The sequence below is a fragment of the Protopterus annectens genome, chromosome 3.part1, assembly GCF_019279795.1.
Source record: "Protopterus annectens isolate FY-2018-M chromosome 3.part1, PAN1.0, whole genome shotgun sequence".
Lineage (NCBI taxonomy): Eukaryota > Metazoa > Chordata > Ceratodontiformes > Protopteridae > Protopterus > Protopterus annectens.
The window spans coordinates 1045499077-1045526339 of NC_056732.1; the positions used below are offsets into that span (position 1 = coordinate 1045499077).

The window sequence follows — 27263 nt, forward strand, 5'->3', positions numbered from 1 at the left end:
ACTTCTATAATAAGAAAAACTGATTCTGGGTAAAACTCAAATAGCCAAGTTTTACCAGAAAATCCCATGAATTCTTAAAATTAAAAGGGATTTCTTTCCTAAGGTGTCTGAGTCTAAGATCTAGATATTTAGCTATTGAGCTACACTTTCCAGCATTAATGCATTTTAAGACTACTTTGTAGAGTGTTGTGGCAATAAGACACATTGTTACTTTAAAGACTGACAGGATGTGATGCCATAAGTGACATTTGATTGATGTTTGTGTCAAAGGTTACTTAAAATGGTTTTGTATTTTTTTAGAACTGTTCTGAAGACGTTCCTCTGTTAGGAGATGATAGCGCTAAACTCTTTATACAGCAATAAAAGTTTACTGGTAGTCTCAGAGAGCGTTTCAAAATAAGTATAAAAAGTGGAAATGCCGAATTCTGGCTTGCACTAGAAGTAGGTAGCTCAAATGCATTTCTTAAAACTCTGGAAACATCTACAGACTGATAATAAGGCTGCAGCTATTATGTACAAATGTTTTGCATTACCCAAGTTAAGACGTAAATAATATAATATAGAAGGGCAAGATTTACAGTGCAACCTCAGCAGGCAGTTTTCATCTACAGACAACACACTGTTTATTAGGGCAGTTTTTGATTCCTGCATAAATTAAAATAAGAGGGGGAACACAAGCAATACACTTGCATTTATTTGTATACACTGTGCAAGTGGAAATGTATGCAGTTTGACCTCATTTAATTTTTCTTAATGTGCTAAAGTATGTCTATAAGCAGCCAGGCATTTGTGCCCATTATATAAACAATGCAAAGTTGGTTTGCCTGTTCAGCCAAATCACTTTCATATTCCCAAGGTAAGTAGGTAGATTAAAAGCATTTTCAAATGTCTAGAAAATAAAAATAACACCAGAATGCCAAGGTGTTGTAGCTACCCTGTACAAACATCTTACATTATTTTGACTGATTAGTGAACAGAATAGAGTCATCTAATTATTTTAAAATTGATAAATACACAGTACAACTCAAAAAGTACAGTTTTGTACCTACCATAAATGTAGATGTTCGAAGATCCACATTGCTGCAGTCCTTACACTTGGGTTCCGCTGTCCTCGGTCGGCCCGAATATCAAAGTATAAGGCTGACGTCGGTCAGGGCACATTTGACTGACATCAGGACGTCAGGGTACAAATGCGCATGACCGACGTCATATCCTCAGTCTTTTCTTGCCCCAGATGTCAGAAGACCCTAAAAATAAAGGTCAAAACCAAAAGACAGCAAACAACCAACCAACCACCCTTGCACTAACTATATGTACAATATATACAATATCCACAATATTTACAACCCAAACCACACCACCGCCTCTAACTACAGAGGGGAAGGAGGGAGGGTAAATTGGACTGCAGCAATGTGGATCTTCGAACATCTACATTTATGGTAGGTACAAAACTGTACTATGTTCTTCATCTCACATTGCTGCAGTCCTTACACTTGGGTAGAATCCCAAAGCAGAGGTAAGGGAGGATGGCTAACTACAAGGAAGCAGGAGCTGCCAAAATGCCCTGCAAAACAGCAGTGGCAAAACCAGCCCTGGACTTAGAGTAAAGTGGCAGGTGATAATGCCTAGAGAAAGTATGCACAGAACTCCAAGTAGCTGCCTCCAAAATATCCTTGGTTGCCACTCCCTCAAAAAGCTGTTGAAGTGGCAGTAGCCCTAGTGGAATGAGGCCTAATCCCAGCTGGAATCTCCTTGCCATGATGGGAATAACAGAAAGCAATGCAAAACCCAATCCACTTAGAAATAGTTTGTTTTGATACAGGCTTGCCCTGAGAACTCAAAGCAAAAGAAACAAACAACTGCTGAGACTGCCTGAACCCTTTAGTTCTGTCCAAATAATAACGCAACTGCCTGTGGACATCTAAAGTGTGCAAAATCTTTTCCCCTTTATTTTGGGGATTTGCATAAAAAGTAGGCAAATGAATAGTTTGGTTTAAAGCCACACTAGAAACCACCTTAGGCATAAAGGAAGGATTAGTGCGTAATGATACCCTATCCTTATGGAAAATCAAGAAAGGCTCAACTGCCATAAGGGCCTGTAATTCAGAAACCCTTCTTGCAGAGGTAATGGCCAACAAAAAGCAGTCTTCCATGATAAATATTTCAACTCAGCAGTAGCTGCAGGCTCAAAAGGTTGTAGAGTGAGTTTCTCCAACACAAAATTGAGATCCCAAGCAGGAGTAGGAGCTCTTCGTGGGGGTCTTACATTCTTTGCCCCTCTAAGAAATTGCTTGAACAAAGGATGAGAAAACAATGGTGGGTTGCAATCATAGTGAGCTGAAATTGCTGCAGCATGAACTTTAATAGAAGAGAAAGACAAACCTTTGTCCAGTAACTCAGTAAGATATTGAAGAGCCACACACAAATTAGGCTCAGAAACATCAAAATCCTTTGCTGCACTCCAAAACAAAAATCTCTTCCATTTGTCTGCGTACACTTTCCTTGTACTAGGCCTCCTAGCTTCCAAAATAACATTCAAAACTTGCTGAGGAAGTGGAGGCCCACTATGGTTCAAAACAGAATATGCCAGGCTGTTAGGTGCAGGGAGTGAAGCTTGACATTTAGCAAATTGCTGTCCTCCTGCGACAACAGGTGTGGAATCGAAGGCAAAGGCCATGGAGGCTTCCGTACCAGACTTCTCAGTAATGGGTACCAGTGTTGTCGAGGCCAATCCGGAGCTATTAAAATCATCCTTGGCTTGTCCTGTCTGACCTTTAGAAGTACCTTTGGGAGGAGAGGCAGAGGTGGAAAGGCATACACATGAAGATTGCTCCAATTGAAAGAAAGAGCATCCACTCTCCAAGCTGTGGGATGAAACCTTTTTGTGCAAAACCTTGGCAGCTGATGGTTTAGTGGAGAAGCGAACAGATCTATGTCTGGAGTTCCCCATGACACTGTCAATTTCTGAAATACATGAGGATCCAATTTCCACTCGTGGGGATCCATAATTCGTCTGCTCAACACATCTGCTAAGGAGTTCTGTGCTCCTGGCAGAAACCTTGCCTGAAGATTGAGCTGTAAACTGAGAGCAGTCTCCCACAAAATCATTGCTTGCCTGCATAGAGGATAAGAATGCGATCCCCCTTGCTTGTTGATGTACCACATGACAGTTGTGTTGTCTGTTAGAATCAACACCTGCCCTGGAAGAAGTAATTCCTTGAAAGCAATTAATGCAAACTGGACTGCTAACATCTCCTTCATGTTGATATGTAGATGTTGTAGTCTGAAAGGCCACTTGTTTTGTATCCACTTTCCATTTAGATGAGCTCCCCAAGCTTTGTCTGAGGCATCTGTCGTTAAAATCTGACTCGCCTCTGGCCGGGTCACAGAGAGTCCCTTGTTTAGGTGACATTCCTGAGCCCACCACAAAAATTCCTTTTGAATGCAAGGTATTATTTGAATGACAGTGTCTAGATCCTGGCAGTGCTGTGTCCATACATTTTTGAGATACCATTGTAGCTTCCTCATATGCAGTTTGGCATTGGGAAGCACCAGAATACAAGATGCCATGAACCCTAAGGCTTGAAGGACTGTCCTTGCAGTCAGCCCGGACTGATGAGATAGCTGATGGAAGTAAAGGGATAGACTCTTTTGTTTGTCCGGGGTTAAAAAGGCCATCTGGGATGCTGTATTCAGTCTCACACCCAGAAAGCACATGTCTTGAGAGGGTACTAGACTGGACTTTATTTCGTTCACAGAATACCCTAGGCATCTTAGCACTGCTATCACATATTCCAAATGATGAAGAAGCTCTTCTCTTCCTTGAGCCAGAATTAGGCAGTCGTCCAAATAAGGATAGATCTGTATACCCTTTAGTCTGAAGAAAGCTATCACTGGAGCCAGAACTTTCGTGAACACTCTGGGCGCAGTAGATAAGCCAAAGGGCAATGCAGAGAACTGATAGTGAGAAGTCCCAGCTCGAAAACGCAGATACTTTCTGCAACTTAGTCTGATAGGAACATGAAGGTAAGCCTCCTTGAGATCCAAAGTTACCATCCAATGATCTTTGCCCAGCAGAGGTAAAAGCTGCTGCAACGTCAACATTTTGAACTTGGGAATGTCCAGATAAGTGTTGAGGATAGATAAATTCAAAATTGGTCTCCACGTGTTCCCCTTCTTTGGTACTAGGAACAGGCGAGAATAAAATCCTAGGCCCACTTCTGGCAGAGGGACCGGCTGTATGGCCCCTAGTTGGAGCAACAGAGAAACCTGTTTGTGAGCCTCTATTCTTTGTTGAGGAGGAACGTCTGGCATGCCTTTGAAAGGAGGCAAGGTATGGAAATAAAACCTGTAGCCGTGGTGTATGATATCCAATACCCATCTGTCCTGGGTAATTAAACTCCAATTTTCTTTGAAAAGTGCCAACCTTCCTCCCAAAGGTGCTGCCAGACGAGCAGGCTCTGGCAGCTGAAAAGGTAGGTCATTGGGTCTGCTTACGAAAGGACTGACCCCTGCCCTCACCCGAAGCCTGTGCAGGAGAACTCCCTGTTCTAGGCCTGAAAGAGCCCTGGGCTCTGCCCTTACCACGTCTAGATCTACCCCTAGACTGTGAATCATAAGAAGGATACGTCCACCCTTTAGTAGGCCAATTTCTACTAAACTTTTGAGGCTGGACCTGCAGAAAATCTTTAACAGTCTGCATAGACTTAGCCTTGTCTTCCATTTTCTTTAAAACTGTCTCAACAGGAGGACCAAACAACACGTCAGATTGTAAAGGAGCATCTAAAATCCTTGTTTTAACATGTTCAGACAAATTCTGATCCCTCAGCCAGGCGTGCCTGCGAAGAACTGACCCAGTGGCAGCCACCCTAGACGAGGCCTGTACAGCATCAAAACCACATTGCAAAGAATGCTTACCCACCTGTTCAGAAACATGCACTAAATCTTGCAACTCCTTACAATCAATACCAACTGCCAGAGCATCAACCTTAGACTTCAATTGTGAAAGGAGATAATTTTGGTATTTCAACATGTGAAACTGGCAATTCAGAGCCCTCATAGCAAGAGTGGAAGAAGTATAGACTTTCTTTCCCCATCTATCCAAGGCCCTAGCCTCCTTGTCTGCAGGAACCGGATTCTTAACAACAGAAGCCTTAACACCCTTAGGCCCCTGGCTAACAGTTTCTGAGTCTGCCCTAGGACTCTTAAAAAGATACTTATGAGCTTCAGGCACCCTGTAATACCTATCCGGCTTAACAGGAGCAGGAGGCAAAGAATCAGGATTAAGAGAAGCTTCTGTAAAAACATCTTCCACTACATCCAAAACAGGAGGTATAGCCAAAGGCCTATGCTGGGGTAAAACAGAAATTCCCTAAGCCTTTTCCTGGAATCAGAGAAGTCCTGACCTTCCCACTTAAAATGCTCCCTCATGGAATGAAGAGTTTCTGAAAAGAAAAATCCTCAGGAGGAGTAGCAGAAGGAGTAGAATCATCCACATCAGAATCAGAATAAGGAGAGTACTCCTGCAAGTCTTCAGCCGAAGACTCTGAAACATCTGAAGCCTGCTCAAAACCCCCAGCTCAGGCTCCACCCTAGGTCTCTTATCAGGAGGGCATAGAACCCTAATCAAAGTAATCAAATCTTCTGCCATTTTAAGCATATGCTTCTTGGGCACAGTACCTGAAGAGCTAGGGGTAACACCAACTGAAGCTAAACCTGGCCTGCCCCTGGGGGAAGCCTTTGAAACAGAAGGAGAGGGCCTAGCCACCTTAGGAAGGGAGGGGAGTATAGTAACATGAGAAGCCCCCTCAGCCTGACTAGTCTCCTGAGAGGCCACATCTTGCAATAATAAGGTCTCACCCTGGGAACACAAAGAAACCTCCGGTGGAGCCACCGGCTCCACAGACACCTCTAAAGAACCGGCGTCTGGTACAGACGGTTCCTCTAGCAACTGCCTTGTCCTTGCGCTTCTTCGAAGAAGCGGGCGTCGGAGCATCCGACGGCATTTTATAGTTGCACCGCTTCCCAAAGACTAACCTTGCACAATCCAACCTTCTCTTTATAGTGCGTTTATTAAATCTAGCACAAGAGCGACAGCCAACAACGTCGTGCTCAGGCCCTAAGCAAGGAATACACAAAGTATGATAATCTCTATGCGGTATCTGTTTCCCACAAGAAATGCAATTATTAACTTTTTCTGACATCCGGTAAATGACTGAGGCAAGAAAAAACTAAAATATTCCCCAACGGGGTACTTAGCCAACTTTGAACTCGGTCTGAAACTTCTAAATCGAAAAATCTCAGAACGCCAACCGGCACTTGCAATACTGCTTCTGCATCGGACCATGCGGCAAAAAAGACTGAGGATATGACGTCGGTCATGCGCATTTGTACCCTGACGTCCTGATGTCAGTCAAATGCGCCCTGACCGACGTCAGCCTTATACTTTGATATTTGGGCCGACCGAGGACAGCGGACTACCCAAGTGTAAGGACTGCAGCAATGTGAGATGAAGAACATCAGTAATTTTTCAGTTACAGAGAGATATATACGGTGATGAAATGCTGGAATGGAGTAGATCAGCATTCCAGCAATTCTATAAACAAGAGTAATGAAGTTTTCTTCACAGTTTGCACTTATGTAATAAGCATGTGTCTTGACATATGGATAAGTCCATGGCAGACTAGATCCCCCCACTTCGACCTGCTGTACTTTTAACTGTAATGCCTTATGCAGGACTACTGAGAGCAGTCACGCTGGGTAGATTAAATGTGTTGTTTATTCAGTTCACTGGCTTAATGTGCGTTTGTTACACACGATGCTTTTTATGGATTTGTTATGCTGCCTGCATGAATTCATATCAGGAAGACACATACTGTGAATGCACTCATAAATAATGCATACATTTTTCCAAGAGATGTCCTTGGGGGGGGGGGGGGTGATTATTATGATGTGTAATTGTGTAATGATGGGTTGGGAGGGTGGCCTAATGGTTAAGGTGTTTGCCTTACAAACACAAGGTGCAGGGTTTGAGTCTCACAAGGGATAATTGGCTAAGCTTAAAATGGCTTTCAAGGGCAGTTAGCTTAGTACTAATCTATGAACCTATGTACACACAACGACACAGACACGCACTTTACTGCTCATTTTCTTGTTCTCTGTAATGTCTGCATACGTACCAAACAGGAAGTAATTCCTAGCACTGTAGCATTCAGAAATATGAATGACACATTTATCCTCAGCAAAGTGGCACTGCCATTCACAAGAAATGTTGTATAGTCTCCACCAAAACATAACTATATGAATTTGTCAACTATGGAAGAAAACACATTGGCTTCTCATAAATCATTTAACAGAAAGAAGCCAAACACCAAAATGCTAAGTGGATATCTGTATCTTGGGGGTCCAGTGCAACCACGCAGAAATAAAAATTTTCCCCTTCTTCTTACAGTGTTGCTGTAGTGGTCTTAAACTCAGCTGTCATTCTAGTTGCCTTCCCCTTATGTTAACTTGACCATATATCTCCCTCCCTCTCCTCTTTCATTGGCTATCATCAGTAAACATAAAATTAGCATTTTGTGAAGCCACTAACATTCAACTATTTACATTTACTGGCCATCCCACCGTATTCCAAAGTGCTACAACACTAAGCACCCACCTTGTTCCAATCTGTCTTGTTCTTTTAAAAATAGTGGCTTTCTCCTTAGATTGCTAAAACTTGAGTTACTCCCTCTTTCATATCCAACTGCTTAGTGCACACTACAACTCTTAAATATTAACCCATTTTTCTACCTTACCTTTAAAATTTACAACATCTAGTCCAAGACCAGCAGTTATGGGAGAGCCCACATTCTGCCTCTCAGTAGTTATCTTGGTGCTTCTGTTTTGCTCCTGGTGAGAGAATGAGAACAGGGACATTATTTCCTTGAGACTGCTGATCACCAGAAAGCCTGACTACTACATTATACATGCCAGCTTGTAGTTTGTGCTTATATTTTGCTCCTGGTGACAGGAGGAACATAGGGCATTGATTCCTGACCATCTCTGATTGGGCAGAGATCGTCTGCGTGAGACACTCCTGACTGATCTGGTATTCAAGGCATCTAACGGGAAAAGGTTACAACAGGCCCACAGACCCCTGCATCATCTGGCATGAGGCTGTTGATCATCAAAGAGCTTGTGGCCTGCATCTCTTCTCAGGATTGGTGCTACTGTTCTGTTCCTGATGAGAGGAAAAGCAAAAGGGCACTATATCCCAGCAGAGTGACGCTGCAGCAAGACCAGCACTAGTAGCAGCCAGGCAGTAGCCAATAAGGTGAACACCTCCTTTTCATCATTCTTGATAAAGCTAATTCTTTCTTTCTTTCCTTTCAGTAAGTACTGCTTGACTAGCTGCTGTCTAACCTAATTTCAAAATAGCTACCTAACTACTTCACCCATACAGCATTACAGCATTAGGGTCTACTTTAGTAGTTCCCCTCAAGTGTTTGGCAATGCCCAGTATAAACACAGGCACCTTGGTATTTTTCCTGCAAAAGCACCTTTGAAATTTCAGCAATGACTAGCTGTACTAAGGGCAACCAGTGTGCAGTGAGAAGCACTGTCCCTAGAGTTACAAACCTGATACTCCTGACATGACTTTGTATTCTCACCACAACTTATAAATAAATAAAAGGGCCTGTTGCCACGAGTATGAAATTTCCCACTACCTCCTTTACAATCATAGTGGATATGGGTATCCTGAGGCAATGTAGAAATAGTTTCATGTTTACTGACAGCTAGTTAATTCTCAAACTAAGGTATGTCAGAGATGTATTTACACAATGTACCTGGAGGCAAAGCAGTCATATAAAAGAACTCCTAATGACTAACAGGTTGTCAGTAGTACACACAATGCACCGTGACCCCACATATGTTGAGGCGCTAAAAAGTAACCTTCCTAAACTCCAAAGACATCCTAGATGAAGTCATAAAAAATACACTCAGCAGCCCTGAATGTACTCTTTCAAAACACCACCCACATCAACAAATATACCACACCTCATGGAACCTCTACTTCTACAGCCATAAGGCAGGCTACCACACAATCCAACATTCTGGTCATTGGAAACTCCATTGAGACACACACTGATGTCCCTCTCACCAGGCTGAGTAAGGAGAAAGTCATGGTCAGTTGTTTATCAGGTGCCAGAATCTGCCACACTATGCATGCACTCATGTCACTGGACCACAAGTAACAGTATGACTCGGTCATAGTTCATGTGGGTGTACAGACCCAAAATGCACCTGCTTAGACTACATGAAGAGAGATATCATGGAGCTCTTGGAATGTGTCCCAGGCTGGTACAAGCCAAGCACTGAGCAGCATTTTATTTTCTCGAAGAATGATGCCACAATATGAACAGAAGATGACTGACTTTAATAATTGGCTTGGTTTCTGGGGTCATTCTAAGGGGGTTCAATATTTTCATCATAGAAGGAAATAGTCAAAGAAATAGTCAACTGACCACGCTGCTTTGCCAGGGATGGTCTGCACCTTGCCCCTCCAGGCTTTTGAATATTAACATTGGCTAAAACCTTGTCCTCACCCGCAGTGCATTTTTAGACCATGCCAAACTGAAAGTACTGCTGACACAGCAAATCAAAACCAAGAAAAATCTAAACCGTTATTGCTCATTGCTAGAAGTCTAAATAGGAAATTCCACTCCCTACAAGTTAAGTTTTCCTTACCCTAGACAATGGTGACATCTCACAGAAACATGGTTTAAAGCTACTGAGAAAGTACAGTTTTGTACCTGCCATAAATGTAGATATTCGAGTGCTCATACAGCTGCAGTCATGGGTTATCCTGCCGTCAGGCGGGTCCTCGGTCGGCCGAATTCCAAAGTCTAGGTCTGGCGTCGGTTGTCGTCGCTTCTTCCCTGACGTCAGTGTGGCAGGGGGTATAAAAGAGGCAGCCGACGCCATATTCTTCAGTTTTTCTTGCCCCAGATGTCAGGTGCCCCCAGAAGGTAGGCAAACATAATGTTATGCAAAGATGCAATGTTCATAAATCAAAAACAGTAGTTGCAAGCAAATACACCATAAAAGAATACCCCAAAAAGGTTATATGAAAAGTGTCCTAAGAGGGGATGGAGGGAGGGAAAAGTACAGTTTTGTACCTACCATAAATGTAGATGTTCGAGTGCTAATACAGCTGCAGTCATTACAGATGGGTTCTCCTGCCGTCAGGCGGGTCCTCGGTCGGACGAATTCCAAAGTCTTGGTCCGGCGTCGGTTGTTGTCACCTTCTTCCCTGACGTCAGTGCGACAGGGGTATATAAGACACGGCCGACGCCATTTTCTTCAGTCTTTCTTGCCCCAGATGTCAGGTGCCCCCAGAAGGAAGGCAATACATAATTTATATATCTATGTATAGTCATGCAATGCAATATAATCAAAATTCAGTAGTTGCAAGCAAATACACCATAGAAGGATAACCCAAACAGGTTGTTTGTGGAGGAGTTAGCCACTAGGCCTGTACCAAGAGGGGAAGGAGGGAGGGAAACCTGGACTGCAGCTGTATTAGCACTCGAACATCTACATTTATGGTAGGTACAAAACTGTACTATGTTCATCGTGCATACAGCTGCAGTCATTACAGATGGGTAGAATCCCAAAGCTACGCACAGGGTGGTAGGCACTAGGTGGAATTAGGAGGAGCCAGAATGCCCTGCAACACAGCAGTGGCAAAGCCTGCTCTTGTTTTGGAGTATAAAGGTAGGTGGTAGTGTTTAGTGAAGGTATGCACCGAACTCCAAGTGGCTGCCTCCAAAATATCTTTGGTAGGAACTCCTCTGAGGAAGGCTGTAGAGGTAGCTGTGACCCTTGTGGAGTGGGATCGGATGCCTGTAGGCACAGATTTACCATGAAAGGAGTAACAAAAACGTATGCAGTGGCCTATCCATTTTGAAATTGTCTGTTTGGAAATTGGCTTCCCTTGAGCTCCTACAGCATGGGACACAAAGAGTTGTTCTGATTTCCTGAACGGCTTTGTTCTGTCCAAATAGTAACGCAGCTGTCTATGGATGTCTAAGGAATAAAGCAGCCTTTCCCCTTTGTTTTGAGGATTGGGGTAAAAGGTAGGTAAGTGTATGGCCTGATTTAAAGCTACCCTGGATACTACCTTAGGCATAAATGACAGGTTGGTTCGTAGGGAAACCCTGTCCTGATGGAAGATGAGAAAGGGCTGCACAGCCATGAGGGCTTGTAATTCCGAGACCCTACGAGCTGAGGTAATTGCCAGAAGGAAAGCTGTTTTCCAGGACAAATATTGCAAATCTGTTGAGGCAGCTGGTTCAAAGGGAGGCAATGTTAATTTTTCCAGTATGTAATTAAGATCCCAGGCTGGGATTGGTTGTTTCCTTGGAGGTCTTATATTCTTAGCCCCTCTGAGGAACTGTCTTAAGAGTGGGTGAGAGAATAAGGGTGGATCAGTGTTGTATTCTGCAGAAATGGCTGAGGCATGGATTTTAATGGAGGAAAATGACAGTCCACTGTTCAGCAGTTCAGTTAGGTACTATAATATCTGAGGCAAATTCAGTTTTCTAGGATCCTGGTCTCTTTTCTCATTCCAAGCACAAAACCGTTTCCATTTTGCGGAGTAAGCTTTTCTAGTAGATTGCCTTCTGGCTTCCAAAATGACATCCTGTACCTCCTTGGAGAGAAGGGTCTGTTGTGGTGTTAAGGAATTTTCCATGCAGCCAGATTGAGTGTTTTCAGCTGACTGTGAAGAGTTTTGCAGCTGTGCTGAGTCAGAAGGAGAGGCATTAGAGGTAGGGTCCAGGGAGGAGAATGTGTTAGGCTCTTCAGGAGTGGATACCAGTGTTGTCTTGGCCAGTCTGGAGCAATCAGTATCATCTTTGGTCTGTCTATTCTTGTTTTCAAAAGCACCTTGGTCAGTAGAGGAAGAGGTGGAAAGGCGTAAACTGTCCGTGCTGCCCAACTGAAAGAAAGGGCATCCACTCTCCAGGCCTTTGGATGAAATGCCCTTGAGCAGAACTTTGTCAATTGGTGATTTTTGTGGGAGGCAAAGAGATCTATGTCTGGCCTTCCCCAGGCTTGGATTATCTTTGTAAACACTTGAGGATGCAACTTCCATTCGTGAGGGTCTGTCATATTTCTGCTTAGATTGTCTGCCAGCGTGTTTTCTATACCTGGCACGTACTGTGCTTGAAGCTCGATTTGCCATTCTAGAGCCCTGTTCCAAAGTGACATGGCCAGCCTGCACAGGGGTTATGAATGTGTTCCTCCCTGTTTGTTTATGTACCACATTACTGTGGTGTTGTCTGTTCTTATTAATAATTGCCCTGGATGCAGGAGGTACTTGAAAGCTGTAATTGCATTTATCACTGCTAGCATTTCCTTTTGATTGATGTGAAGGTGCTTTTCCTTTTGGGACCATTTGCCCTGAATGCACCTGTCTGTCATGTGTGCCCCCCCAGGCGTAGTCTGAGGTGTCTGTTGTGATGACTTGATTTGCTTGAGGCTTTTTGAATGGTAGACCTGTGTTCGTTTGGCATGCTTGAGCCCACCATAGAAATTCCTTTTGTAAACATGGAATTAGTGGTATTATTGTTTCCAAACTGTGGCTGTGTTGAGACCATAGGTTTTTTAGGTACCATTGAAGTTTCCTCATATGCAACTTTGCACATGGGATTAGAAGAAAGCAAGATGCCATGAATCCCAGAGCCTGCAGGATTTTCCTTGCAGTTAGCCTGGTACAATTTGCTAGTATCTTGAAGTACTGAGTTAGTTGCCCCTGTTTTTCTGGCGTAAGATAGGCCATCTGGGTGTTTGTGTCCAAGTTGGCACCCAGGAAAATTATTTTCTGAGATGGTGTTAGCCTGGATTTCTCTTTGTTGACTGTGTATCCCAGAGAATTCAATAACTGTTACATAAGCCAGATGCTCCAGAAGTATGTGCTTGCTGTCCGCTTGGATCAGGCAGTCGTCCAAATATGAGTATATTTGTATCCCTTGAAGTCTGCAGTAGGCAATTACTGATGCCAGGCATTTCGTGAATACTCTGGGCGCAGTAGATAAGCCAAAGGGCAATGCAGAGAATTGATAGTGGATTGAAACTGCAAGAAATCGGAGGTATCTTCTGCAGCTTTGTCTGATTGGGACATGCAGGTATGCCTCCTTGAGGTCCAATGTTACCAGCCAAGACCCCTTGCCCAGCATGGGAAGAAGCTGCTGTAAGGTGAGCATCTTGAATTTTGGTACTAGTAGAAATGTGTTTAGGATGGATAAGTCCAAAATGGGTCTCCAATCAGTTCCCTTCCTTGGTACCAGGAATAGTCTGGAATAAAAACCTTGACCTTGCTCGTGAGTAGGTACCTCTTGAATAGCTTTCATGTCCATGAGCTTTGAAATTTGTATTTGAGCCTCTGCCCTTTGATTGTGTGGCAGGTTTGGCATGCCTCTCATTTTTGGAAGAGTGTGAAAATGAAATCTGTAGCCTCTGTTTATAATGTCCAGGATCCATTTGTCTTTGTGACAATATGCCAATTTTTTGAAAATAATGCCAGCTTTCCTCCCAAGGGTGCTGCCACTTGAGCCTTGTTTGGCATGCAAAAGAGAAAGTCATTGGGTTTGTTTTCTGTATTGCTGTGCATTGTCTTCGCCACCTCTTGATGCTGGAGGTTGCCATTGTCTGCCTCTATATGATCCTTGAGATTGTCCTCTGCCCCTTCCGCGTCTGTATCTACCTCTTTGGGGCTTGTCCGTGGCTGGAAAGGACCATTTTTTTGTAGGCCAATTTCTACTAAAACGTGGTGGTTGTACCTGTAGAAAAGCCTTAACAGTTTGCATAGATTTAGCTTTTTCTTCCATTTTCCTTAGTATTTCCTCAGCATTAGTACCAAATAATACATCCTTTTGTAAAGGAGCATCTAGTAATTTAGCTTTGGCATGATCAGGCAGGGTTTGTTCCCTAAGCCAGGCATGTCTACGAATGACTGATCCTGTAACTGCAGCTCTACTTGAGGCCTCTAGAGCATCATAACCACATTGCAAGGTGTGCTTACCCACTTGTTCTGCACTATGCATCATATCCTGCAACTCCTTCAGATCTGGTTGTTCAGGTTGTGACATTTTATTCTTTAATTGTGATAACAGAAACTGCTGATATTTAAGCATATGGAACTGACAATTTAAGGCCCTCATGGCTAGAGTGGCCGAGGTATATACCTTTTTTCCTCACCTTTCTAAGGATCAAGACTCTCTTTCGGAAGGTAATGGATTCTTAGCAGTAGAGGCCTTCATTCCCTTGGGACCTTGAGAAATGGTTTCTGGATCAGCATTATGGCTTTTGTAAAGAAATTGGTGTGAGTTAGGAACTCTGTGGTACCTATCAGGCTTGACTGGGGTTGGAGGCAGGGAATCCGGATTAAGGCAAGCCTCCGAATAAACATCATCAAGTATGTCCAAGACAGGAGGTATCGCCAGAGGTCTGTGCTGAGGTAGCAGAAGAAATTCCCTAAGCCTTTTCTTTGAATCTGAAAAATCCTGGCCTTCCCAATGGAAGTGTTCCCTCAAGGTATGCAAGGTTTCCCCGAATGAGAAATCCTCTGGGGGGGATACAGAAGGAATGGACTGTTCTGCATCAGAATCTTCAAAAGGGGAGTACGAATGCTCCTCTTCATCAGAATGTTCTGAAATAATGGATCCCTGGTCAGAAGAGGGAGATTCTTCCTCCACTCTGGGTCTCTTGTCCGGTGGGGGTTGGGAACCCCTGATAAGAGTAATTAAATCCTCAGCCATTTTGAGCATCTGCTTTTTAGGCATGGGGCCTATAGATGGGCCCTGTGCAACAGGCCTCTGGGAGTGCATGGCTGATTTAGACTTAGTAAAGGCCTTGATGGAAAAGGAAGAAGAAGGTCTGAAGACACCATGGGTGGAAGTAGATCTGTCCACATTAAGAGGCTCAACACTCACAGTGGCTTCGGAAGCTGTAGTCAGGGTGTGGGCCGAGGAACTTGAGGTCTCGGTTACAGAGGACACTGCCAGAGAAGTGTCGTCAGTAGTCAGGGGCTGCGTAGGCGCCTCACTGAGAACCGGACCACGTGTAGCCGGTTTTGGCGTGGTGTCGGTGGAGACCGCGGGCCTAGCGTGTCGGTCTTTGTCCTTGCGTTTTTTGGACAAAACGGTAGTCGGAGTCTCCGGCGACATTTTATAGTTAAAAGCTTTACCAAAAAAGTGCAGGGCGAACTCCGCCCGACGCTTAATAGTGCGTTTATTAAAGGTAGCACAAAAGCGACAGCCCGAGACGTCGTGGTCTGGGCCTAAACAAGGAATACAGAGGGAATGGAAACCCTTATGCGGTATTTGCTTCCCACAAGAAATACAATTGTTAACTTTGTCTGACATCGGTCTGAGGCAAGAAAAGTTTCCCCAACGGGGTACTTAGCTTTAAAGACTTTGGATTCCAAACTTTCGTAATTTCAGGAGCTGGCCGATCGGCACTTGCGAACTGCTTCTGCTTCGGGCACCGCTCGGCAAAAAAGACTGAAGAAAATGGCGTCGGCTGTGTCTTATATACCCCTGTCGCACTGATGTCAGGGAAGAAGGCGACAACAACCGACGCTGGACCAAGACTTTGGAATTCGGCCGACCGAGGACCCACCTGACGGCAGGAGAACCCATCTGTAATGACTACAGCTGTATGCACGATGAACATCCTGGACTGCAGCTGTATGAGCACTCAAACATCTACATTTATGGTAGGTACAAAACTGTACTATGTTCATCATGCATGCAGCTGCAGTCATAACAGATGGGTAGAATCCCAAAGCTAAGTAAGGGTGGTAGGCACTAAGTGGAACTAGGAGGGGCTAGGATGCCCTGCAGGACTGCTGTGGCAAAGCCCGCTCTAGATTTTGAGTAGAGTGGGAGGTGATAGTGCTTGGAGAAAGTGTGCACTGAACTCCAGGTGGCTGCTTCCAAAATGTCCTTGGTAGGGACCCTCCTGAGGAAGGCTGCAGAGGTAGCTGTGGCTCTGGTGGAGTGGGATCTGATGCATGCAGGCACAATTTTTCCATGAAATGAGTAACAAAAGCGTATGTAGTGGGCTATCCATTTTGAAACTGTCTGTTTGGAAATAGCCTTTCCCCGAGCACCTGCTGCATAGGACACAAAGAGTTGCTCAGATTTCCTGAATGGCTTTGTTCTGTCCAAATAGTAACGAAGTTGTCTGTGAATGTCCAAGGAATGTAGTAGTCTTTCCCCTTTGTTTTGTGGATTAGGATAAAAGGTAGGTAAGTGGACAGTCTGATTCAAAGCTACACTGGATACTACCTTTGGCATAAAGGTAGGGTTGGTTCATAAGGAAACTCTGTCCTGATGGAAAATGATGAATGGTTGCACAGCCATGAGGGCCTGTAGCTCCGAAACCCTGCGTGCTGAGGTGATAGCCAGAAGAAAGGCTGTTTTCCATGACAAGTACTGTAACTCTGGTTGAAGAAGCTGGCTCGAATGGAGGAAGGGTCAGCTTTTCCAATACGAAGTTGAGGTCCCAAGCAGGGACTGGTGGTTTCCTTGGGGGTTTTATATTCTTTGCCCCTATGAGGAACTGCCTTAAGAGAGGGTGAGAGAATAAAGGAGGATCTGTGCTGTATTGAGCAGAAATGGCTGAAGTGTGGATCTTGGAGGAGAAGGAAAGTCCATTGTTTAACATCTCAGCTAGGTACTGTAAAACTTGAGGTATATTTATTACCCAAGGATTCTGTCCCTTTTCTTGATTCCAGGCACAAAATCGCTTCCATATGGCGGAGTAGGCCTTTCTAGTAGAGGGTCTTCTGGCCTCCTAGATGACATCCTGCACCTCCTTGGAGAGGAGAAACTGTTGGGAAATCAAGGAATTCTCCATGCAACTAGATTTAGAGTTTTGAGATTGCTGTGAAGGGTGTTGTAGTTGTGCTGGGACAACAAAAGAGGGACTAGAGGTAGGATCCATGGTAGGGAATGTGTCAGGCTCTTCAGGAGCGGATACCAGTGTTGTCTTGGCCAGTCTGGAGCAATGAGAATCATTTTCGGCCTCTCAGCTCTGGCTTTCAATAGAACTTTGGGCAGCAGAGGAAGAGGCGGGAAGGCATAGACTGTCAATGTTGCCCAATTGAAGGAAAGTGCGTCCACTTTCCAGGCCTGTGGATGATAGGTCCTTGAACAAAATTTTTTCAGCTGGCAATTTCTGTGGGTAGCAAAGAGATCTAGGTCTGGCTGTCCCCATGCCTGAGTTATCTTTGTGAAAACTTGAGGATGCAACTTCCATTTGTGTGGATCTGTCATATTTCTGCTTAGGTTGTCTGCCAGTGTGTTTTCCTTCCCTGGCAGGAATTGTGCCTGTAGTTGAATTTGCAATTCCAGTGCTGTGTTCCATAGGGTCATGGCTTGCCTGCACAGGGGGTATGAATGAGTTCCCCCCTGTTTGTTTATGTACCACATCACTGCGGTGTTGTCTGTCCTTATCAATAGCTGGCCTGGATGCAGTAGGTCTTTGAAGGTCATAATAGCCTTTTGCACGGCTAGCATTTCCTTTTGGTTGATGTGAAGGTGCTTCTCGTTTCGGGTCCATTTTCCCTGAATGCACTGATCTGTCATGTGTGCTCCCCAGGCGTAGTCTGAGGCATCTGTTGTGATGATTTGAGTTGCTTGAGGTACACAGAAAGGGAGACCTGCGTTTCTTTGGCAAGCTTGAGTCCACCACAAATTCCTTTTGAAGGCATGGAATGAGTGGTATAATTGATTCCAAGCTGTGGCTGTGTTGAGACTATAAGTTTTTCAGGTACCATTGAAGTTTCCTCATATGCAGCTTTGCAAATGGGATTAGTAGGATGCAAGATGCCATGAATCCCAGAGCCTGCAGGACTTTCCCTGCAGTTTGCCTGGTGTAAGTTGCCATTTTTCTGAAGTATTGAGACAGTTGCCCTTGCTTGTCTGGCATGAGGTAGGCCATCTGGGTGGTTGTATCCAAGCTGGCACCCAGGAAAATTATTTGTTGAGAGGGTATTAGTTTTGATTTCTTTTTGTTGACTGTGTATCCCAGGAAGTTCAACAGTTTTATTACAAACGCCAGGTGCTGCAGTAGTATGTCCTTGCTGTCCACTTGGATCAGGCAGTCGTCCAGATATGGGTAGATTTGTATCCCTTGTAGTCTGCAGAAGGCGATTACTGATGCCAGGCATTTCGTAAACACTCTGGGTGCAGTAGATGAGCCAAAGGGCAATGCAGAGAATTGGTAATGGGTTGAACCTGCAAGAAATCTGAGGTATCTTCTGCAATCTTGTCTGATAGGGACATGCAGGTATGCCTCCTTGAGGTCCAATGTAACCAGCCAAGACTCTTTGCCCAGCATGGGAAGAAGCTACTGTAATGTGAGCATCTTGAATTTTGGCACCTGTAGATATGTGTTTAGGATGGATAGGTCTAAGATAGGTCTCCAATCTTTGTCTTTCCTTGGTACCAGGAATAGTCTGGAATAAAACCCTTGACCTTGTTCTTTTGCAGGTACCTCTTGAATTGCTTTCATGTCCATGAGAGCTGAAACTTGTTTTTGTGCCTCTGCCCTTTGATTTTGTGGCAGGTTTGGCATGCCTCTCATTTTTGGAAGGGTGTGAAAGTGGAACCTGTAGCCTCTGTCTATAATGTCGAGAATCCATTTGTCTTTTGTAACAATATGCCAATTTTTTGAGAATAATGTCAGTTTTCCGCCCAAAGGTGCTGCCATTAAAGCTTTGCTTGGCAGGTGTAGGGGGAAGTCATTGTGTCTGTTTTCTAAAAGACTGTGATCTATCTTCTGCACCTCTTGGAGTTGGTGCTTGCCACTGTCTGGCTCTGAAAGATCCTTGAGGTTGCCCTCTACCCCTTGGGCGCCTGTCTCTGCCCCTTTGAGGTCTGTCCGTGGCTGGAAAGGACCAATTTTCTGAAGGCCAGTTTCTGCTGAAACGTGGAGGCTGTACCTGCAGGAAATATTTCACTGTTTGCATTGATTTCGCATTTTCCTCCATTTTCTTTAGCACCTCCTCAGCTTTAACACCAAACAATACATCTTTTTGAAGAGGTGCATCTAATAATTTAGCTTTGACATGATCTGGTTAGGTTTGCTCTTTGAGCCAAGCATGCCTACGTATAACAGACCCCGTAACAGCAGCTCTACATGAGGCCTCTAAAGTATCAAAACCACACTGCAAGGTATGTTTACCCACTTGCTCTGCACCATGCAACAAATCCTGCAACTCTTTTAAATCTGGTTGTTCTGGTTGTGTCATCTTGCTTTTCAGCTGAGATATCAAAAACTGTTGATACTTTAACATATGGAACTGACAGTTTAATGCCCTCATGGTTAAAGTGGCCGAGGTGTACACCTTTCCCCCCCCACCTTTCTAAAGCTCTGGAATCTCTCTCTGTAGGTAATGGGTTTTTAGCAGTAGAGGCCTTAATTCCCTTGGGACCCTGTGAAATTGTTTCTGGGTCAGCAGTATGGCTTTTATATAGGAACTGGTGGGAATCAGGAACCCGATAATACCTGTCTGGTTTAACAGGAGCTGGAGGCAAAGAATCTGGATTAAGGCTGGCTTCTGTGTACACATCATCCAATATATCTAAAACAGGAGGGATAGCCAGAGGCCTATGCTGAGGGAGCAGAAGAAATTCCCTGAGCCTTTTCTTGGAGTCTGAGTAATCTTGGCCTTCCCAATGAAAGTGTTCCCTCAATGTATGCAGGGTTTCCCCAAAAGAGAAGTCCTCAGGGGGGGGAGACCGAGGGAATAGACTCCTCTGCATCAGAGTCTTCGAAAGGAGAATAGGCATAATCCTGGTCCTCAGATAGTTCTGAGGTAATAGAAGCTTGATCTGAGGAAGGGTAGTCTTCCTCTAATCTGGGCCTTTTGTCAGAGGGGGGTTGAGAACCCCTGATAAGAGTAATCAAATCCTCAGCCATTTTAAGCATCTGTTTTTTAGGCATGGTGCCTTGAGAGGGGGTCTGAGGAACCTGTTTTTTGGTTTTCATGGCTGCTTTGGATTTAGTGAAGACTTTAATAGAGAAGGAGGAAGGCCTGAAGACCCCTTGAGAAATGGAAGGCCTGTCTAAATTCTGAGTTTCCCCGCCAGAAGTGGCGTCAGGATCTGTAGTAGGAATGGGGGCCGAGGGGCCTCCGACCTATGGTACTGAAGACACCGGTAATGCATTTTCATTGGTAGTCAGGGGCTGATTACCGGAGAACCGGTAGTCGGCCTTAGCGTGGTTTCAGTAGGTGGTGCGGACCTTGAATGTCTGTCCTTATCTTTGTGTTTTTTGTTCAAAACTGGAGTTGGAGTATCCGACGACATAATATAATTAAATTTTTTGCCGAAAAAGTGAAGGGCGATCTCCGCCCGACACTTAATAGTGCGTTTATTGAATCTAGCACAGAAACGGTAGGCCGAGACATCGTGGTCTGGGCCTAAGCAAAGTATACAGAAAGAGTGGAAATCCTTATGCGGTATTTGCTTCCCACAAGAAATGCAATTATTAACTTTGTCTGACATCAGTCTGAGGCAAAAAAAGTTTCCCCAATGGGGTACTTAGTTTTCAAAAAGACTTCGGCTGAAATACTTTCGTAAATCTCAGGAGCTGGCCGACCGGCACTTGCGAACTGCTTCTGCTTCGGGCACCGTGCGGCAAGAAAGACTGGGGAACATGGCGTCGGCTGCCTCTTTTATACCCCTGCCGCGCTGACGTCAGGGAAGAAGCAACGACAACCGACGCCGGACCTAGACTTTGGAATTCGGCTGACCGAGGACCCGCCTGACGGCAGGATAACCCATCTGTTATGACTGCAGCTGTATGCACGATGAACATCACCCCAGCAGTGCAAGGCTATAATGCCTTCCACACATTTAAACCAGCTACTACACAAGCATGGACTAAAGGTGGCAGTGTCTCAATTTACATCAAAAATAAAAATATACTTCAAGGCTAGTCAAATAGGGCAATGCACTTGAGCTTCTCCACGTTCAAATCACCACAGGCAAAATTCCATACCACTTCCTTGCAAGCTATAGCTCCCACTCTGTAACCCAGTAAACCCATAACATGTATTTCAGTTTAATGAAAACACTCACCATTCAACTCAATACCACAGCCATGGGCGACTTCAACTACCCTACTATTAACTGGGAATTAGCCGTTTCCCTTAGACCAATCGGCTACCACACTATCTCTCAGTATATTCCACTTTTTGTTATACTACTACCATGACAAAGTCCCAAAGCATCCCAATCATCTGGTGATACACTGCAGAACATTTAGTGCTGGGGTGTTAGCAGTACAAAAATATTTCTTCCAGTGGAAAATGGAATGATTTCTTGAGCAATAATCCTGCATACTAATGCAAAAGTCGCTGCATCATGCTGCAAATCTGAGTAAAACGTTTAAAGCGCTATGTTGCAACAGACACAGAAAGTGGGTCTTAAAACATTCTCCCAAATGAAATAAGGGCTATTTTTTATCAAATGCACTTCTACTGCAAGTTTAATCAACATTTCCGCCAACTAGCTTATGGTAATAATTCTGTCCTATTTTGGGGGCTCTTGATACACATGTCTGAACCAGGGCAAAATGCACCAGACTTTCAAAATCTGTGGATATCTGTAGAAATTATTGGTCTGGTACAGCTGATGGAATGGGTATGAAGCTCATTACAAAGTAAATGTTACAAAACCCTTTGAACATTGGTCCTGGGTACTGAATACAAAATACTGCATCAAGCACTGTATTTCACTGAATCCGTACTTTTTACTTCCTTACTTAGTATTTTCAAGGTACTCAAAATAACTGCAGAAACTACACCTTGAATGGTTATCAAAACTTAAATGTAAATAAAGAGGCAAACAGACAATGATAAGTGATGCATACACTTACAAAACTGCAACTTACTGCTGGTCACCTTTTATTAAGCTAATTTCCTCTACTGGTAAATTCTCTCAGAAATCAATGCATCTCAAAATGGTCTGAACAACATGCATCATTCTTTGGATCATCCTTAAATCTAAATGAACATGTCTGTCTCATTCTCATGAACCTCGTAGGACAATTTAATTTAATCATTTCAGAATTAATCATGTTCCTCTTACTTAAACCAAGATGAATGATTGATCCACAGAGACCAACACAGTCCTTAGAACTCCAAGAACTATAAAGCCAGAATCCCTTCGGCCAATACTTTCCTGACGTATAATTGAATAAAAGTTTTAAGCAGCCTGCATATGGTAATGTAAGAAAAGCCCTTACCATTCTCTGCTAGGGGGGCCAAGACTTCAAAAATCATCTCCTTTTTTTCATGTTCGGTTTGCTTTTTGAAAATCTGTACAAGAACTTCTGCAACGTTTGTAGAAGCAAACTGCTCTTTGCTTGACTCTGTTAAGTAAGCAAGAAAAACAAATCATTAATTAAACCCCACTAAAAGAGCACATTATGAGGTAGTATTAAAAAAAAATTAATAAAAACAAAATATTAATATTTCACTGAACAAATACTATACGCCAAAAGCAAAAATGATACATTATCACTTTTGATTAAAAGGCAACATCAAAGAAAAAAACAACCTTAATGTAGTCTAAATTACTTACCATAACAACATTAAAGTTTGACATGGCTGTAATGCACCCATCTGCATAATGCACAGTCTACTACTTTTTTTTTTTTTTTTAATTTAAACAGACTTGAAAAAAATACTATGACCTATTCATGCATGAACACACATGGGCAAACAAGAAAAACAAAACAGGAGTACGGTGGGACTAAAAACTGGAATTATGCCAAAAGTCTAGCAATGCTTTAAAAACTATCCCCCTGATTCAGTAAATTTGCTGCAGGAATTGCTTATTCCTGCATGGAAGCGACAGTTTAGGAGCCACACGACAGTGTGCCATGGATAGTAATGAAGGCGCGCTGCCTGAACTCCTACACAGACACAGAGCGTGGACGAGTGCAGTGGGCGGGTCTGAGAGCAGAGCTCTCACAATATACATGCATCCACAGTCAAGAACAGCAGCGTAGTTATTATAATGAGCGAGACCGCTCAAAGGGGGTTGCATACCCCAGCAACACCCCCCCCAAGTTTATGAGAGCAATATTTAAAATATAATAATGTAAACAACTAAATTTTTTTATCAAACAGATTAAATTTAACTGTAAGTGTGCAGGTTTGCCTGTTGCTTAGCTATGTATACTGTAGATTAAATGGTACAAGAAGATAAATATCAAGATACATGCAAATAAAACACTGCAATAGTGTAGTGGTCAGAGCATTTGCCTTACGAGCAGTCATTCCCAGTTCGAGTCTCACCCAGCACTTTCCATTTCCCATGTCAAATCACTTTATAAACAATATCTGTTGCTGTATAACCTACTAAATAACACATGTTTGTGAACTGGAGTACTGCATTAAATGCAGACATGAGGTGTCATTGTAATAATGATGTAAAATCCACAGATAAACACAAGTGCCCCATACAGTATATGTACACATGAGTCAGGGATACAAATCGAAGGTATAATGTGTCATGAATGATAAATCCAAAGAGTGTCCAAATCCACCACCTTCCCAAGAACCATGTTACATTTCTGTCTAAATTAGTGTGAGGGTAAGCACTATTAAGCAGTAGTTAGCGGGAGTAAGCATATTTAAGCAGTAGTAAGCAGGTTTAAGCCTATTTGCGCGGGAGTAAGCAATGCGCACACAGGTTAAGCAATATTGAAGCTAACTCTCTCTACGCATATTTAACTGGAATTTACCATTGCTTACCGGCACGCAAACCCACTTACAATTAATTAAAAGTGCCTTAATCACTCTGTATGCAACAGCCGTTGTTCTGCCCAGCAACAAAATAAACAGCCCTTGCAGGTCTTGAACCCAGGACCCTGTACACTATAGTCACAGTAGTTAACCAGTAAGCCATTACAACAGTACATAAGACTGAGGTATCACCAAACAGATCCTCATTATAGAAATATTAAACTTAACATGTAAAAGGAATTTATATACAGTTTTATGTTGTATAACCTATTACATAACATCAATATGTGAACTCGAGTACTGCATTAAGTCCAGATATGAGGTGTCATTCTAATAAAGTGTTGAAATCCCTTAATAAACACAAGGACCTCATACAGTGTACGTACACATGAATCATGGATCAAAAACACATATATAACATGTAATGAATAATAAATCAATGCCAAACAGCAAATAGTATGCAACTTAAAAATTAGGCAACGCTAAGCATTGCATAGCCCTGCTTACTAGGTGTAAGCAATGCGTAGGCCAGCTAAATGAGTTTGCCCATTGGTATACCCCTTTAAGCAATGCCAACCTTAGCTAAGCAGGTTTGCTCATAGCTTAGCATCTTCAAAACCATCCAATCACGGCAAAGTGTGAGAACTCGGCCCTATTTAAACCCACCCATTTAAACATCTCATAACTGGTTGCAGCTTCCTCCTGTAGGCACTATGACCAGTGTGGTAGAAGGAGTGCACTTTCGGTTGCAGTGCTGGGGCATCCAGGAGTCCAAAGTCATGGCAGGACTCCTTGCTAAAGACCATGACCAGAGACTGCTGCAGGGCCAGTACCAGGGTTCCCAATATAAAGTAGAAGCCTGGGACCATCTCGCCCTCATGACCTTACCAGTGCCACTGGCATACCTCGAACTGGTGAGCAGGTCAGACATCACTATGCCGACCTGAAGCGGAGAAAGGGCTCTTAGATCAGTGGATCCAATAAGTTAGGTGGATGGGGGATGTCCCAGCCGTGTGTAAGTATCAGTCTACTACCTGTTTAATAATTGCCAGCTCATGTATATTATGGATAGGTATGGCTAAAAATTCCTCTTATGTCTTTGACAGCAGCAGATGAGCAGGCTGTGAACCGGGAAGCCCATGCCTGTAGATTGCAGAGGTTGCATCGTGAGGCAGGTTAGTAATACTCTTGCATGTACTGTCATAAGAAATTAATCTAAAAGTAGTAGACAGTTAATTGCCAGTATAAAACCTGTATTGTTTAAGGCATGTACTGAATACACCAGACAAAATTGCAGGAAGAGTCTCATATAGGATGTATGTAAATAAAAGGTTAACAGCCTGACAATAAAGGTCTACCTGCTGGACTGCTTGTGTTTACTCTGGTATCATCTGGTAATGTAGTGCTGCAATCTCTTAATAGTACTGTTGTATTAAGCACTGTTACCCACACTGTGCTACAAAAATAAAATGCGTAGGAATGTCTGTATATGACTGCTGTAATCACAAGAGGTCATATTGTACAACTGAAACAGACTTAGACAGAAAACAGTGAAAAGATAGACAACATATTCCAAATAGCACACTCAAATGAGACCTGTTGTATTTTTAGCACACATAGCCATGGTAGGAATCCTGGGACTGGTAGTAAGTTGTATGCAGAATCATACACCACAACTGTACAGATTTGTCCAGAATGTCAAGTTAATTGGCCCATATCCGCTGCCTGCCACCCTGTCCCCCTGGCAAATCAGTGGGATGATCCCAGACGTTTAGGCAGCAAAAAATGACGTACAACTGATTGTCAGACATCTATAAGAACAAACCTGACACTCTAGCAACTCAACAAAATGTTATGAGAGTAATAAGCAAAGTATGTCCCATCTCCACCCCCATGTCGTGAAGCTATGACCAGAGTGTGTGCAGTAACAGAGTGAGATGTATGAGCATAATAATAATGTGGAGTCTGGTAATATGTGTGGCAATACTCAGGTAGTGCTAACAAACATTAACCCCCCACAGGTCTGTCAGATACGAAAACTGTGCCTAGAAATAAAAGATTGAAATTCTGGACTGGTACTGTTTACACTGGTATTGTTTGGCATTGTTAGTGTTGCAGTTTCTTTGAATAATAAGGTATTATTTATCACTGTCATCCACACTGTGCTACATAATAAAACTGTCTTAGAAACCCCGTATAAGAGTGTTGTAATTACAAGGTCAGATTGTAAAACCACGGGAGACTTATAGACAGAAATCAGGGAAGAGAGAGACAGCAGTATCTAAATAGCACACTCAACTGATGTACACTGTTTTATTTTTAGCAGACATAGCCATGGTTCGAATCCTGGGAGTGGTAGTAAGCAGTATAAAGACTCATACCCCTCAACTGTACAGATTTGTCCAGAATGTCCAGTTAATTGGCCCATATCTGCTGGCTGTTACCCTGTCCTCCTGGCATATCAGCGTGCTAATCTCTGCCATGTAGGCAGCATTTAATGTCATATACCTGACTGTCAGGCCTGTAAATATTTGGAAAATGTCTATGAAAACATACCTGTCATTGTACAACTCATCACAGGTTTATGAGGGCAATAGTCAAAATATGTCTCGGTGTCACTTGCATGTTGTCAAGACATGCCCAGAGTGTGTGCAATAAGAGATGGACAGGTATGTGCATAACAACAACCTGCAATCTGGGAATATGCGTAAGAAACAGTCAGGTAGTGTTAACAAACAATACCTCCACAGGTGTACCAAGTAAGAGACGTATACTGCAGGTAAAACTCAGTTCATTTATATAGTTGTCTACATCCATACCACTGTCCAAACTAAGGCCATACAGTAGTGTAATAATACCTGTAAGGTACAGATCACAGCACTGACTAGGAAAGCAATGAGAACTACAGGGATATACAAGTTATTAATTAACACCCCCCCCACCACCACCATATCTGCAACAATAACACACAACTCAATCGGTATGTGCACTATTAAATCTACTGTTGGGACATATGTCCTATTGTTTGATAAATATTTAAATTTATTTCTATGCATGTGCCATGTTGAAATACTCCCACATTGGTGGCATGCTGCCATCAATGTACCTGCATGCTGCTGTAATGGCCACTGTGGTTCCATATATGCATGCTGTTATACCTAACCCTGGAATCTGTTGACTATGACTAACCCACATATGTTGTACAATTGAAACACCATAGCATGTTTAAGAAGGCCGGTCCCAGCGGACACACCTCTCCCACCTCATCTGGCTGTGGCACCAGGCACCAGCACATCTGGGACCCACCCCGGGACCTCCTCGTCCGCTGGTCCTGCACCACCAAAAAAAAAAGGGCAATCTGTTCCCAAAAAAAAAAATCTCGCCCATACATAGCTGTCCATTTTGCACACTTGTCCACTGGACACATGCAATCTGGTCTAATTCGGTT

At 43.4% G+C, this 27263-nt stretch overlaps 1 protein-coding gene across 2 annotated transcripts in view; it reads right to left on the bottom strand.

Moving 5' to 3' along the window:
* RAP1GDS1 (Rap1 GTPase-GDP dissociation stimulator 1) overlaps positions 1-27263 on the bottom strand; it is a 1654780-nt gene that overhangs the window by 670785 nt on the left and 956732 nt on the right. For both annotated transcript variants that reach the window (XM_044067200.1, XM_044067199.1), the window contains one exon: positions 22309-22434. In XM_044067200.1, coding sequence (XP_043923135.1) covers positions 22309-22434 — 126 coding nt within the window. The remainder of the gene's footprint in view (positions 1-22308; positions 22435-27263) is intronic.